General features: G+C 38.7%; 1 protein-coding gene across 1 annotated transcript in view; it reads left to right on the top strand.

Moving 5' to 3' along the window:
* The window catches only part of MAGI2 (membrane associated guanylate kinase, WW and PDZ domain containing 2), a 1,334,434-nt gene that overhangs the window by 1,135,773 nt on the left and 183,159 nt on the right, over nt 1-15,502 (top strand). Inside the window, exons 12-13 of the mRNA XM_049642268.1 lie at nt 1,138-1,169; nt 7,470-7,659. Coding sequence (XP_049498225.1) covers nt 1,138-1,169; nt 7,470-7,659 — 222 coding nt within the window. The remainder of the gene's footprint in view (nt 1-1,137; nt 1,170-7,469; nt 7,660-15,502) is intronic.

Below are 15,502 nucleotides of genomic sequence, written 5' to 3'. Positions count from 1 at the left end.
ATTTTTATTGGGCATTTTTCAGATACCAGCTAACATTAACATGAGCAAAATTGTTATGTTTTGGCTTACTAAGGCCAGTATACGTCAGCCGCCCCTACCTCCCACCATTATTTTTAAGTTTGTTTTCAGTACTTTTAAAAAAAACTGATACCATATGATAAAATAATAATGAAATAATAATAGAAGAAAAAAGTAATCTATCTCCTGCTTTTCATTATCTTAATGGTCATTTGGATCACAACAGAAACAGCCCAGTCTGCATACCATTTGTGATAATAGAAATTGCTCAATAAATTGAAAAAAAACAAACATGGCTTTGTTGATACATGAGTCATTCAACTAACAAACATTTTGCACCGTTTCTTCATGTACATCATGGCTGGCACTAGCATAATAAATAGATAACTGCTCAGAGAAGGTCTCCATGGGAAAACAGTCCCCAAAGAGTTATTCTTTTATACACTAGAATTTGATTCATAATATAGGTTAATTTTTTTAATTAATTTTTTTAATGTTCATTTACTTTTTGAGAGAGAGAGGGAGACAGAGCATGATCAGGGGAGGGGCAGAGAGCAGGAGACACAGAATCTGAAGCAAGTTCCAGGCTCTGATTGAACCATGTAGGTGCCCTGGTATATACATTATTTTTAAATTTAGGACTAATGAAACCTTGTTGATTGCCTTTTCACCACCTAAAGAAGGTACACAAAGAAGAATTATTTTTTATACTAAGAGAAGTTATTTACTTTTAAAATTTTTAATTTCTGCCTCTATTCTCTCTGTTCCTCCCTTCCTCCTCCTCCCACCCCACTACCATTCTCTAGCTGTGGCTGGGACACAGAAATCCCTAAGGATGACTCCATATTAGGTCTTTAAGCAGCTGACTCCCATACAGTTACCTTCTCTGTGCCTCAGAATCCTCAGATGCCAAAAAGTAATGTTCTTGGAATCATTAATACAATTCCAATGAAATTATTTGGGTTCCTTACAGAAAACTATACAACCAGGCAGCATATTTTATCGTTATTGTTTGCTATTAACTAATTAAAGTAACTTGCAATCATTTGAATATCATGCCACCCGTAAGTGGTAGCAAGTTATATTTTCAAAGTTCAAATATTGTTTTCTTTATTACAGGTTTCTTTTCTCCATGGAAAACTCCAAAGCCTGTAAGTTGGAATTCTTATGCTTCTTTCTTTATTTCTAGTTATTAATGCAATCCCATTAAATAAGATATAATTGGGTGATCTCAAAATCTTTTACCTCTGAGATTCTGCGATGTCAAAAGAACAAATCATGTGTCCCTTTGTCTTGTGCTTGTCACACAAATACAAAAATAACTTGTCTTACTTTCCTGTAAAGGCACTTCTGCCTGTTTTTTAATATACTTAGAAAATGAGCATTAACACTATTCAGTATGGTGTACTGCAGAAACCTTTTGTTTTTTCCCCTGTCAGAAATAACTATATAGTCTTTATAACATGAAATTTTTAGAAACAATGCAAACTTGACCTACAAATTGAATCTGGTACATAAGAAATTTAGCTCTGTATACATTTATACATTTATATATTTATATTTACATTTTAATGTATGCAGAGCTAAATATGTGTGTGTGTGTGAGTATTCCAGAGACATATATGTTCTACCAAACCTGGCAATCACTCAACTTCTGAATCTCCTTCAGAAACTGGTCATCTCCGCCATCACCTAATCTCTCTGGGCCTAGTTGCCTCATGAATCATCCTGAAATTTGATGCCAACATAGGAAGTTTAAATTATCTTTTTGTATGGCTAGGTCAGTTTCACAATTAGAAGGGTTTTTTATTTGCCGTTAGATTGGAACTTGTAACTGCCCAAGTCCCAAGAGCTGGGGTGGTTTTCTGGGATCCCATTTCATGGTATGCTAGAATACAGTACTCTACCTGGAATGCCTAAAACCCACAACTAAAGCAGAACTGTAGCAAAGTGATGATTCAAATTCAGAAACAAAACTTGGGGAATCCTGTCTCCCACCTACTTCTTTTCTTCCATCTCAAATTAAGCAGCTCAGATGAATGTGGCCCCAAGTCTGGCCAGTGAGCAGGGAATTCTTGAATTAATTTATGCTTCTCTTATTTCTTTTATTGAGGGAATCTTTAACTGCTTGATATTCTCATTTTAGAAATGGAGGTTAATATAATTTTGCATACTTCTCAAGTACAATAATTGGTTTCATTAAATAGCATGCCTTAAAATGGTTTGAAGATGTGAAAGGAAAGCCCTGTAATATGTCTGAGCTCCAGGTTTCTCTCAAAGAGACATGGGCCAACCAAGAGCTGGAGACAAAGAACTGATGTGTCAGGGCTGCAAAATATCCTCACCAGATGTGTCCTCATTTAGGATTGGGCTCATGTGGCCACAGAAAATACCAGATGGGGAAAGTAGACCTATCTGGGTTTAGCAAACCATTTCATGATGCACATGGTTTGGAAAGAGGTGTTTTTAAAATGTTTTAAATGAAATTTGTTTTATCATGGCCAAAATTTAAATAATTTCCTTTCATCACCAAAGTTAATCTGTGCTCTGTGTCTAGATACATCTTTATCTAATTTAACAAGGAACCTTGAAACTTCATCATGGTGCTACAATTATGCAATTTAATGATTTCCTTATATGTACCATGTTTATACAAATAATGCCATTTGACATAATTACAGCATTTGCTGTCATTACAGTAATGACATCCATAGTCAATAATTCCAAAAAACATTTTATAGAATTCAATTTACAATTAATCTTGAGTCCATACATCCCTACGAAAGCTAAGGCTTGGACTTCCAGGTTCGAGGCTGAGTGAGGATATAAGACTGTTGAATTAATGTCCTCCATGTATCTGCCAGAAGTTCTTTAGACTAAGGACTATAATGAGAGGCAGTGCGATATACGTTTTAGGGTGCAGGCTCTGAAGGCACACTTCCTGGGTTCGAACTTTGCTTCTTCTCCTTACTAGCTGTGTGACTTTCAACTAACCGCTTAAGTCATCAGTATCTCAAGTTCTGTCTGTAAGATGGGGACAATAAGAGTACCCACTCCTATAGTTATTGTTAAGAGTCTATCAGCTAATCCATGTAAAGTGCTTAAAACAGTGCCTCTACATATTGAGCTCGAAAATATAAAGTACTGTCATCCTAGAAGCAGACCCTCCATGCATAAAACCTTAATAAATTAATGACTCTATAAAATGAACATAGTTTGCTAAGGTATTCCTTTAAACAAATATATAAATATATGCCCACAGTATATGGATTTATAGACTCTCTCCTCTGAGAAGGATTAACACCATCTGTACTCAGATTAAGGAAATGTTATTCTGAGTGAGATCTCTCCTCCTTCTGGTCTTGTGTCACTTGCCTACCCTCTTCTATTCCATGACTCTACATTATAAACTAATCCACATTGAGATAGTCATTTTCTTTGTAACAAGTAATACACTAATTATAGTGAGTTCTCCTGCTTTCCATCTGGAAGGGATCCAAGTTCATTCTTCAAGGACAGAATCAAGCCAAATGCCTTCACATCCCATCCTTGCCCTAAAATAGTGAAGGGAGGTGTTTAGACTACACCAGCTTCTATATGAAGCAAACAGTTTCTAAATAGATTACTTCATGTGAGGTGAGAGGCTGCCTTATTCACACTCCCACTGTGCACCCCAGATCAGAAGTGGGGATCAAAATACTAACTGCATCATGATTAGTTTATCCTATTTTACCATTTGAGGCCCTGTCATGGACTATATGTCCACTGCTAATTCAATGACTGTACCTTCAAACAGTCGAGGATTCATTCATTTACCAAGGCCTGCAGAGATACAAGGTTTCTCCCAGATACTGAAAGCAACTTCATTTCCATTTTCCTTACTCTAGTGAGATATTTATAAATACCTGCCTAGCTATGGACACCACTGGGACTACACAAGGCCAGAAGCCTGTGAGAGGTAAATGCCTGGCAGGTAGCACAACTCTAGAAAGGTCAAGGTCAGGAAAACACTAGGTAGAGCAAGTGATGCCCAAGGGTCTGGGCAATGGGACAGGGTCAGAACCTAGGGTGTTCAAGAAGGTTGAGAAGAACAAATGAGCCGAGCATCCCAGCTAGAAAGCAGAAGTCCAGAGACTAAGTTGTCTGAGAAAGAAGTCAACAGAGTGCACCCTTCAGAAGATGCTGTCAGACCAGCACATCAGCCCCAGTGAGCAGGGGGGTGGCCTCTAATTCCAGGGAGGGTGGGCTGCTCCATGGTCTTTTGCGTCAGAGCCAACAAATAACAATCCAGGGGTGGGGAGCTATAAAGACTGTGAGTTTGCTTCTTCAGTAATTTCATGGGCACAGTAATTTTCTGCTCTACAGTCTCTTAAGAAACCCTGACAGAGTGGCTCAAGGATTGATAAATGTCACAGCAAGATGTGAACACTTTACTAAGCATAAACCAGACTCTTGACTAATTCCCCTGTTTCTGTGCTACAAAAATTGTAGAATTTGTCAATCTGCCCAAGTAACCTTCCCAGCAGTGCCCAAACCATTATTTGTTCTGTAGTTTTAAAAATGTTTTCTAGAAACACTAATATTTCACCTGAAACATGTTTGCTCCCATGACTTCACACAAGTGATACATATACCACAAGACCTATGTGAGTATCAGTTCACCCTCAGTAGAAGACAAGAGAAAGAAATCGACATTTGCTGAAGCCCTATGATGACAAGTGGGATTCTACAGCTACTCAGTCCATATATCTAATTTATTTACTTTTTAGAATTTAGTATCTTATGTTCAGAAACAGAAGGGAGAAAGTCACAGCCAGAATCCCATCACATGATACCTATGGCCAGTCATTTTAACTGGAAAAAAAAAAAAAAAAGAATATGACTTTAGCTACAAATGTGAGACTTCCCATCATAGCAAAGACATGGAGAATAGATGAACAAAGAAACCTAGGATGGCTTCCTAGATGAATTTTACCATAAAATTAATTAATGGCATACATATTTAAAGATTTTTATGAAGTGGGACCAAAAGACCTACTGAGCAGAATATTAGCTAAAATTCTAAGCAAATTTGCCACTTATTCCCCTCAATGTATTATTATGTAAACAGCACTCCCATTATAGTTACAAATTGGTTTGACCCAGGGTCTGTCGCTAACAGCAGCTGGACTTCTTTGCGCTCTTGAGATTATGTTTAATATTAGGGAAATGAACTCAACTAGGGCTTTTCCAGCCTCGTTAGGTAGAGAAATTTTGTTTAAATGAAATCTTGGTCAGTAGCCCATATAGAAAACAAATTAAAATGAAGCCATATGTTTTAGTCCCTTCAGACTGCTGTGCCATAGACTGGATAGCTTATAAACAATAGCAATTTATTCCCCAGAGTTCTGGAGGCTGGAAGCCCAAGATCCAGCTGCTGCCATATTCAGTGTCTGGTGAGAGGCCTCTTCTGAGGCGGCCATATTTTCTCTGTTATGTCACCTGACAGAAGGGTCTTCTAGACTCTGAATCTCCTTTATTAAGGCATTCATCCCATTCACAAGGGCTCCACCCTTATTGCCTCCCAAAGGTACCACCTTGGGTGTTAGAATTTTGACATATAAATTTGGGGGGCAGGGAACACAAACATTCAGACCATAGCACCAATCTTTTTGAGAGGAAGGTCAGTGACCCATTTCTTTCATAGTCTGATGACTCACTCAACACCTGACATAGTCTCAGGTAGGTGAGCAAGTCACGGGGAACTTTGCAAGTCACAGTGATATGCACAGTATGTGGGACCTCACATCCCCTCCAACTTTTAAATATTTATAATTGATAAATCAGAGCTCATGTAGGAGCCCTGACCAAGATGTAGCCAGTATGGAAACAAAAGCAGGGCAGTGCAGTAAGGGACAGAAAGTTTTAATCCTGCCAAGTTCAGAACAGTGTGTATCAAAGCTAGTTTGTTTGTGTTTTGAAAAAAAAAAAAAAAAAAGAACAGTTATGAGTCAACCAGATTTGGAAAAAAAGAATAGCTGACTATATTTTATTGATGATTTAATTCATTCATTAAATTAACATTTTCTGAGCACTTATTTTGTGTTGGTAATACAACAATGAGAAAGACTATGTCCCCTGTAGGATCTGTCCCCATCATGATCTATTTGAGGAGACATAGGTAGACTTGCCATTATAGTTGAGCATCATGAATTTTGGGTGTGACTTGTAGGTAGAGGTGCTGTGGGAACATCCAGGAGGGACATGTAACCAGTTCAGGAATGGTCAGCAAAGGCTTTCTAGAAGAGACATCTCATCTGAATCTAGTAGCCAGGTAAAGTGAGGATGGGAGGTGAAAAAGTAGAAAATGACTAAACTTCGCAGGTAGAAGGAGAAATTAAGAAAGTGTGCAAGATTCAGTGGCAGGAGAGAATCTGATGGATCCTACGGAATGAGAGGAGAGACCATTAGAGAGTATGAGAACAAAGAGCAGAAACTAGGTCATGAGGAGCCACTACTGCCCCTGGAGGAGGTTAGCCTTTAGCCTGAAGAACACACTGACCCAATGCAAAATTTTAGACAAAGGGTAATCTAATCTGAGTTTTACACAACGCGGGTTTATTCAAAGCAAAAAAGTCTAAGTTGAGTTTGAATCAGTTGATTATTGAATGAAGGTGAAGTTAACATTGCAAACAGGTGATCTCAGTTAACTGGCTTTCTCTTCAACAAAAGGATATTGGCCTCTGCCTTACCTACCTCAGGGGGCCATGGTGCAGACCAAAGAAGGTAACGTGTGTGAAAAAAACATGGTAAACTGGGAAGTGTCCTTTAGATCTTTAATAAATTATAGTATTAGCAATATCAGAGTAGCATTTGGGGGAAGAATACTGCCACATCAGCAGTAAATGAAGCTTCACAGAAGACTTTGAACAATTCATAAATCCCAGATGGTTGTAATATTAGTTTAAGTTGTAAGGAAAGTGACCAAATGTTCAGGTATAGGAGATTATCGGAATATGCATAGGTGTCAAAAGAATACATGTAGACTACTTTATTCTCTTCTGTCTCAGTAAAAATGGTGTAATATATCAGGGCCAATACCATTTTATACACACAGACACGGAAAGTTATCTTGAGATACATGTTATCTTTATTGTATAAGAGGGGAAAAAAAAAAACAGACTCAGAGAGATTAAGTGATTGGCTGAAGATTACCAGCTAGTAGGTAACAAGGTTATATAAGCTTGCATTCAAAAGTCAGATACCACTTGTATTTGGTACAGTCTATGGTACTTTAATATAGAGAAATAGAATCTTTTCTCACACTTATTCCAGAGTTTGAAATGTTTCATGGAGGAAAAGTCCACAGGGCAAGAAAGTCTAACGTAAAGGTGAGGGTTGCAGTATGTGACAAGGGAAATAGCAAGAAAAAATTCATTCTTAGCTATTTTCTGTTCTCTTTCACTTTCCAGATAATGGACCGATGGGAAAATCAAGGCAGTCCTCAAACGAGTTTATCTGCTCCGGCCATACCGCAGAACCTGCCCTTCCCACCCGCCCTTCACAGGACTTCCTTTCCTGACTCAACAGAGGCCTTTGACCCAAGGAAGCCTGACCCATACGAGCTCTACGAGAAATCTAGAGCGATTTATGAAAGTAGGCGTAAGTGAAAGCCACGTAAAACAAGGGTACATTAATAATAGCTGAAGCCTTGCCAGGAGATATATTGAAGCTGAGATGATCTGGCATAATTTTATATTCTGTGGTTCAAAAAGTATCTCAAAAGTAGAGCCAACTGATCTAAACTTTTCTTTAAAAATAGCTTATACCTTTTGGGTTTATAGTTTATTTTCTACTGTTTTACCTCTAAGCCCCTGAGGAAAATGAGGAATGTATTTGGTGGGAAGGATGGGAGTCAGAGGATGTGGACAATTTTGTTTAAGTCACCAAATAGTAAGATAAATGTTTGGGATTTTTATGTGTAATCTGGTCTTGAGTCTGAAGCTTAGATTTTTTTTCTCAGAGCCTTGAATGCAATCACCAAAGAATTTAGGGCCATGAGTACATGTTAGCCAAATCTTCCAGTTCACAGTCATGAAAGTAATGGTTCTGTAAATAGCACAGATCTGCATGCCAATCATTTCTACCTCCAAAACTTCTCCTTCTCATTTAACACAGTGGGGCCTCTTTACTGCAGTGGGGCCCATGTAGTCATAAAATATCGGGTATGTGCTTGTCATCCTATTTGAAGGTCCTCTAAAATTATTTCATTGTACTTTATAAATATTAGAAAACAAAGGTTTTTAATATTGCATATGCATTCATTGTGCCTCTTTCCACCATCTGACAGGTCTTCTCTTCCAAATGTTAGAGGACAGGAATATGAACGTCATGAATGTATAATCTATGAGAGAAATACACAGTATAATAGGATCCATATGAATGGATCAAGAAACCTAGCCTAGTGAGAAGGTTATGGTCCCAGGCACTTCCTTTCACAGTCTACCATAAATTGATTTCCTTTGTCTCTGTGTTCCGCCAATGTCGTCTCCCCAACTTTATCACCTGAAACATGAATCACAAGTTTTAGATGGTGTATGACCTTAGAGAATCTGAAATCTGTTTATTCTTTACAAGCTCAGGGGCTGAGAATTATGCACCCAACTGGTAAGGGGAAGAGTTGACATAATACCTTTTCCTCATCCTCTACAACTCTCAGTTAAAAGCAATTTTCATTGATAAAATAGTTGGGACAGCAGGGCATGCATTGAGAAATGAACCCCCCCCCTCCACACACACACACACACACGTACCTTTATTTTAAATAATCAGCTATGACAGGGTTCCCATATTTCATTGTTCCCCTTTTGGATGAACAACTGAAAGTCTTTAAAGGATTGTGTAGTTAGAATGTTTTTGCTGTGATAGAATAAGAACAAAGTAGTATGTTTAGCTGTATAATACAGAGTATGAAATCAAGGTATTAATGCTCATTAAAATAAAAAAAAATTGAAAAGATTTCAACACAGTTGAAATACAACACAGTTTGTACCTTTTCTGCTTCACTATCCAAGTATTTGTTGAATACCCACTTTACTCTCAGTACCATGGAGAGATACCCAAGACAAGTATTATGTGTTGTTCCCACAAATTTAACTAGGGAAGTAAGAATGTACAAACGGGTGGAGATCAAGATACAGTAGAAGTTCTAACTTGGAGGATGGAAATGGAAATGCAATGCAGGATTAAAATATCATCATCACATCCTTGGCTTGTTTAAATTTTTGGTACTTTTAGGGAGCTTCAGGAGATGCTTCCTTCTGTTTCTGTCCCTTCATTAATTATTTGCTCTCATTCTTCTAAGTTTCCTGACCCAATGCAAGCCTTTATTATTCAGGACAAAGGCAGTGTTGCCATTTATTCTGTCTTCCTTCATGGTGTCTGATACTGTGGTGCCCTCAGTTTCTGAGCAGGAATTGTGTGTGACCTTCTTTTCAACCCTAAAAGAATTTTGATTTCTTTATTCAGCCCTTGCAATGCTGTTTCCGTTCATTGCCTTTCCGCTCCTCACCTGTAACAATCCCAGCAAACCAGTCCACCTTAACCTCCCCTGGGAGCTCTTTCTCCCTTTGCTTCTGGCAGCCACACCAATAACCAACAGTCTGACTCTCGCCCCAGCCCCCTCTGCCCTGTTAGTGCCCCGCTGATGCCACTGCTGCCTCTTCCCTAATGGTGTCCCCCCAGCCTTCATGTTTTTGTCAGCTCTCTAATGTTTCTGAGGTCACAGCAATGTTTTCAGGGTCACAAGTCTTAGGAAGCCAAAAGAAGGCAAGCTCATTTTCTTTCCCATCCTTCGCGTTTCTGTCATGTTATTTCATAACACTAAATGGAGTGTGAAAGAAGCAGGGAAATCACATCAGGGTAAGCAAAGCTCTACCCTGAAGATTTAGGAAACCAAAAAAATCACAGCTCTACTTTCTCAGGTCTCTGGATAACTGATCAGTTCACTCTGCTCCTGGACACGCAAGTATCTAGAAAGAACAAAGCTGCCCTTGGCCCTCTACATGTTCCCTGTTTCCAATTATGAAAAAGTTTCATTCTCTCACTTGAATTTCTAGAACACCCGGAAATATTTTTTTAATGAGTTGGGGGAAAGCTCAGTGTATTTCCCATCATCTTGAAATAGGATTTTTTAATGATCATGAAATGTGTGCATCCATACAAAAGACCCATATTCAAGATTTTGATTGTGAACCATGCCTTATTCATTTGCATCTCATGCATTACAGTTAGGTTTGACTCTGTTTATCCTTGTGTTCCCTGAACTTTTTCCTGGGAGAAAATTCCATGGGGATCAGCGAAAGTATGTAAGGGAATCCCAACCAGAGCTGTCTAAACCAAGCCCTTTGACATTTTCCCTGGCCTGTAGCAATTTCATGGTATCTTCCCTTACAACCAGGTATGAAAGTAAAGAGATGTTTTGCATTCACATTCAAAACTGGGTTGCAGTAGCCGAAGAAGAAAGGATGTACCTCCACCCACAAGCCTCTGCTGTCCGGAGCTACAGAATGTTTGTTATAGCACGGCTGTCAAGAAGTATTTGGATTCAAGTCACCAGTCCCCTGCAAATGATGGAAATTTATCAAATGATGTAAATGCTGCTGTGCCTCATTTGGCTCATAATTAGATTATGCTGACATTTTAATGTGCACGCACAGGACATCTTAATAAAGATGTATCCCTGAAAAAAAAATGTAATGATTTTAAACAAAGACAACCGTTGGGTACTAGAGCCAAATGAAACTGAACATGACAGGTACATGCTTATGAGGGGAAAGCTGGAAATGCCTCCCATCTTCATGAGATCTTCTTATGAGGCCATGGAACCGAAGAAAGAGAGAAGGAAGTTTCTTCCAGCAGGCCGAGCAAGGCTTCCAATTTCAGAGCAACAGGCAGAGTGCCCACAGGTGGCACCTCCAGGTTCATCGTCAACAACATCAATCAACAGCAGCCAACAAGGGTGTATGGAACACTCAACACGTGTCTAGAACTCCGCTGGGGACCCCATGAGAGAAAGATCGTGAGAAACAAATTCCAATTGTACAAAACTTACACTGAAATTGAGGACACAAAAACATAGGAAAAACAGTTCCTCAGTGAGACCTGATGGCACAGCCCAGCAAATAATATCAGCATTTTATCATGGGAAATTGTGCAGTAAATATAGACAACAGTTTAAGTGTAATTAGACAATTAGACCTACAGTTTCTCACTCCATGGGCAAAATTGATGCTTAATCAGGAGAATGTCATGTGTTAAATATCTTCTAATTACCAAAAATCCCATTCACCCTTATTGGAAAATTCTGTGCAGAAAGAAATTTTTTTTCTAACTTAATTCCATGTAAGCTTTCATATATATATATATATATATATATATATGAAACATGCCGCCCAAAAATCCCAAAAGAGGTTTTGACCAATGGGCTTTTTGGGGTTTCCATATTAAGTATTTAAGCATTGACCCTCTGTCATTACCAGCAACTGCCAGAAAAAAAACAAAAGTCTCCCCATCCCCAACTCTACTCAACAGTTTTCAATAATGTTCATGTTTCTCATTGTATAATAGCCTCTGTCCCCATTACTTGCATTTTTAGGTTTATTTATTTATTTTGGGAGGAGGGGGAGAGAGAGAGAGAAAGAGAGAATCCCAAGCAGGCTCCACACTGTCAGCACAGAGCCACATTCAGGGCTCAAACCGACCAGTTACCACAAGATTATGACCTGAGCCGAAGTCAGACACTTAACCGACTGAGCCACCCAGGTGCCCCTACTTGCATTTTTTTTTTATTGAAAGCACCATTTCATAGTGGGATAAACCAGGCTATCTCTTACTTTTTCCTTCTCTGTCCTTTTCTCATGACACTCATGAAAGAAGGGATTCTTTGCAATCAAGAGGAAGGGCTTACATTTTCTCATTTTGTCTGCTAATCTTAAAAAAAAAAAAACTATTGTTTACCATTTCTAACCTTGAAAAGCAACTACTTCTAAAGGCGCTCACTGCTTTTCCCTCCTCCCCTCTTCTGCCATTCTTTCTTGATATGTGATGGTGTCACGTATTTCCGACATGGTAAGAAACAATTTTTTAACAGCCTACATCCCCATGAGACTACGTAGGGTGACTGCACATGCCTGTTTGCTTGAGACAGTCCTGCTCTGTGTCATCCTGGCATAATTATTAATAGCTTCTTTTTCACTCTCCAGTTTGACCTCCTTTGAATGATGAATTATATGGTTTTCCTTTACTACATAATCTATTAAAGAAATAGTCATCATTACTGTCTAAGAAAAGTATATATCTAAACGTACAGACCATGAATAAAAATTTTAATACCCAGTCAGATAAATAATTTATTTCAAGTTAATTTATTTGGCTGACTGAATTCTTGCCCATACATGTTTTATTCCTCATTTGAGGTAAAGACGTATGTGGTAGCTTATCTAGCCAGACTCCCAGCAAACTCCCTCCATACTCAGAAAATTACACTTATATATAAATCTAAAGCATGATAAACTTAGTACTAAGAAAAGGTAGCAAGGCTTCACTCATGTAAGTATTCTGCCATGGAGTTCTAGTTTTCATCACAGGTAGTAAATCAGATGCAACATCGCCATCATCACAGGACCAAAAGGGAGAGAATTTTGTCTGTCTTCCAGCTCCTAGGAGAGATCATGCTTACATAACTGCAGAACAACAGCTGTCATGACTCCTCCTTTTGATGCCAAGCAGGGCAATACAAAGTGCTTCCCAAGAAACGGGGTATGGCTTCCTTTGGAATCTTATAAAATAAAGTTCTGGTCATGCTCAAGAACTTGGTGATTTAGGAATGAGAGCTCTGTCTTGTTGCTTCACTTTGATTTAAGCCAGACTTATTGCAAAGGTTTGTCTCATCATCCTTGGTTCACAGGGCCATTTCTTTCTTAAAGGAGAATTTTTTTTAAGTTTATTTATTTTGAGAGAGAAAGAGAGAGCAAGTGAGGTAGGGGCAGAGAGAGATTGGGAGAGAGAGAATCCCAAGCAGGCTTCTCATCGTCAGCACAGAGTTCAGTGCGGAGCTCACACTCATGAACCATGAGATCATGACCTGAGCCGAAATCAAGAGTTGGATGCTTAACCACAGACTAGCCACCCAGTTGCCCCTCATGGGGCCATTTCTTGAACAGACACCCTACTGCAGCCTCAGAAGCCAGAGCAAGAAGCAGATGAAAACAGGAAGAGACAGAGAATAAAAATCCCTGTTCTTTGAAACTCTTTCCTCGTGATTCTGTCCTTTGGTGTGAACCCAAATTGAATTATGATGGAAGTTATCCAAACTTTTTTCTCTTCACATTGAACCTTGTTTATTATAAATAAACAATTTATGAGGTACAATGTCTGGCTTCTTTGCAGTAAGACATCACTCAAATGTAGGATCATAAAAGTGTCAGGGATCCGTATGTTGTAATGTGCCTTATGGTGGAACCTCTTTAGAACACAAATTCCTCTGAAATTTCTTCAAAAAACTCACACGATCAATTTTTCTTTCCGGAAATTAGGAAGAACTAACTCACAATAAGCAGTGAGTATTGCAGCGAGGGTAGCAATCAGAAGGAACCACAAGAGTTAGAGCATAATGGAAGAACAAACTGGTTTTTAGCACTATACTTGAGAGGAAATTATACTTTGTAGCCAGTCAAAAACGGACGGCTGTATTTTTCACATCCATGGCTTTTATCCTACCGTTTTGTTGTTCATTGTTCATTGTGGAATTCTTTCGTTGTTCAGCATTATAATGCACGTATAACTTATGGCTAATCACAAATGAGTGGTTGTATTTCTAAATAATGGTTTTTCTGCTGCTTTCTCCGTGTTATTAGTCAGCAAGGGCTGTAGTTGGCACTGTCTTCCATCCTAACATGAGAGCCACTTGGAAAGATAGGGTAGTGTAAAAATATTATCCACTCAGTGCACCGCATGGGTTGAGACTCTAAATGGAAACATGGTGGAAGCCACATCACACAAGGTAGATGCACAATATCCAGAGCTCCAAAGCCTGTGCAAGTGCTCCCACTTCAGTCTTCTGGCCTCCAGTCCCCCTTGCCAATGTGATTACACACCTGATACAGTCAAGCTGGAAATGTCAATAGGTTTAGGAAAGGTTCCGATACATCATGGATGCCATAGCTTCAGGCAGCTGTTAAGTCATCCTGAAAGGCCACCTTGCCTTCCTAGACAACACCCCCACATCTGAACACTGCTAGACCAAGCCCTGGCCTCATTTGCTTGGCCATTGCTGTTGTCCAATGGCCTTAATGTTCTTAACAAATGTTCTCTGGTGCACTATCTTATTTTAGCGAAATATTAAAATAAGATGATATGTAAATGTTAAGACACTTTTTATCAATGACTTTAGCATTAGAATCATAAAAGACTAGAAAAAAATTAATAACATTATCATTTAAAATGTCCTCGACTGTACTCTGAAGGTTAATTTCCTGCACCTTTTTCCCATGGGAAAACCATTATTGCTGTCCTTAGTATAATTTATGTTACGGCTTAATCTGTGAAAAAAAATTGCCTTTCAGCTGCAGTTCTAGTATATCACATTACGTGTCACTTTGCAGTTATAATATATTGATAAAGGAGATTAGTAATTCCAGTTAAGCTGTGTTTGCCATTTTTAATGTGTGCTTTTTAATTTGGAAATCTAATTTAGGTATATTTAGGTAGCTTTGTAAACAATTATGGGAACATTTATATTTCTAACAGGTCCCTTTTAATAAAGAAAGTTACCATGACATGAGCCAAGTAATAAAGAAAGGGAAATAAAAGTTAGGTTAGGGACACGTTTTTCCCATGTATTTTAGAAAGTAGATCCAGTCTGATAGATAATAAATGTATTTCATTCATCAGTTTAAAACTTAATGTTCCTAGAATCAGGCAGAGGATAAAAGTGGAGGAGGGGAGGGGAGAAGTAAACTCTAAAATCAGTCCTTGACTGAAAGTTATTTAGTACGTCAACGCATTTTGCTGGTAGCACAAGTGAACAATGCAATCCACAGAACTTTCATGAATAAATATGAGACCATCAGGGCTGCAGTAAACTCAATGTAATCGCTGAATGGCAAGTAGGTCCTAGTGAGATTATGATAATATAAAATGCCAATTTTACAACCAATGGAAGCTCTTGGAAGGTAGCAGCCTTCTATCCGTGATACAGCTCTGTCTTTCTAATGAAAGGACAGTTCTCAATTTATAATGCTAAGCAGTCCCATTACACATGGAGGATTTTTAAGAAATAATGATTCTCCTGGAAAACTAATTTACCTTTACTAGAAGACACAGGTTACATGGCAGGGATGGTCATTCTGCCTGGAATGAGTACGATTAGCTGTGTAGGATGCAGTGGGGAGCACCTGTCAAACCCAGAAGGTAGTGACACTAGGCCTTGTCATTGCCCTCAACA

This window comes from Panthera uncia, chromosome A2 (genome assembly GCF_023721935.1).
Source record: "Panthera uncia isolate 11264 chromosome A2, Puncia_PCG_1.0, whole genome shotgun sequence".
Taxonomy (NCBI): Eukaryota; Metazoa; Chordata; class Mammalia; order Carnivora; family Felidae; genus Panthera; species Panthera uncia.
The sequence above is the reverse complement of the archived record's forward strand: the minus strand, read 5'-3'. Positions and strand labels throughout refer to the sequence as shown.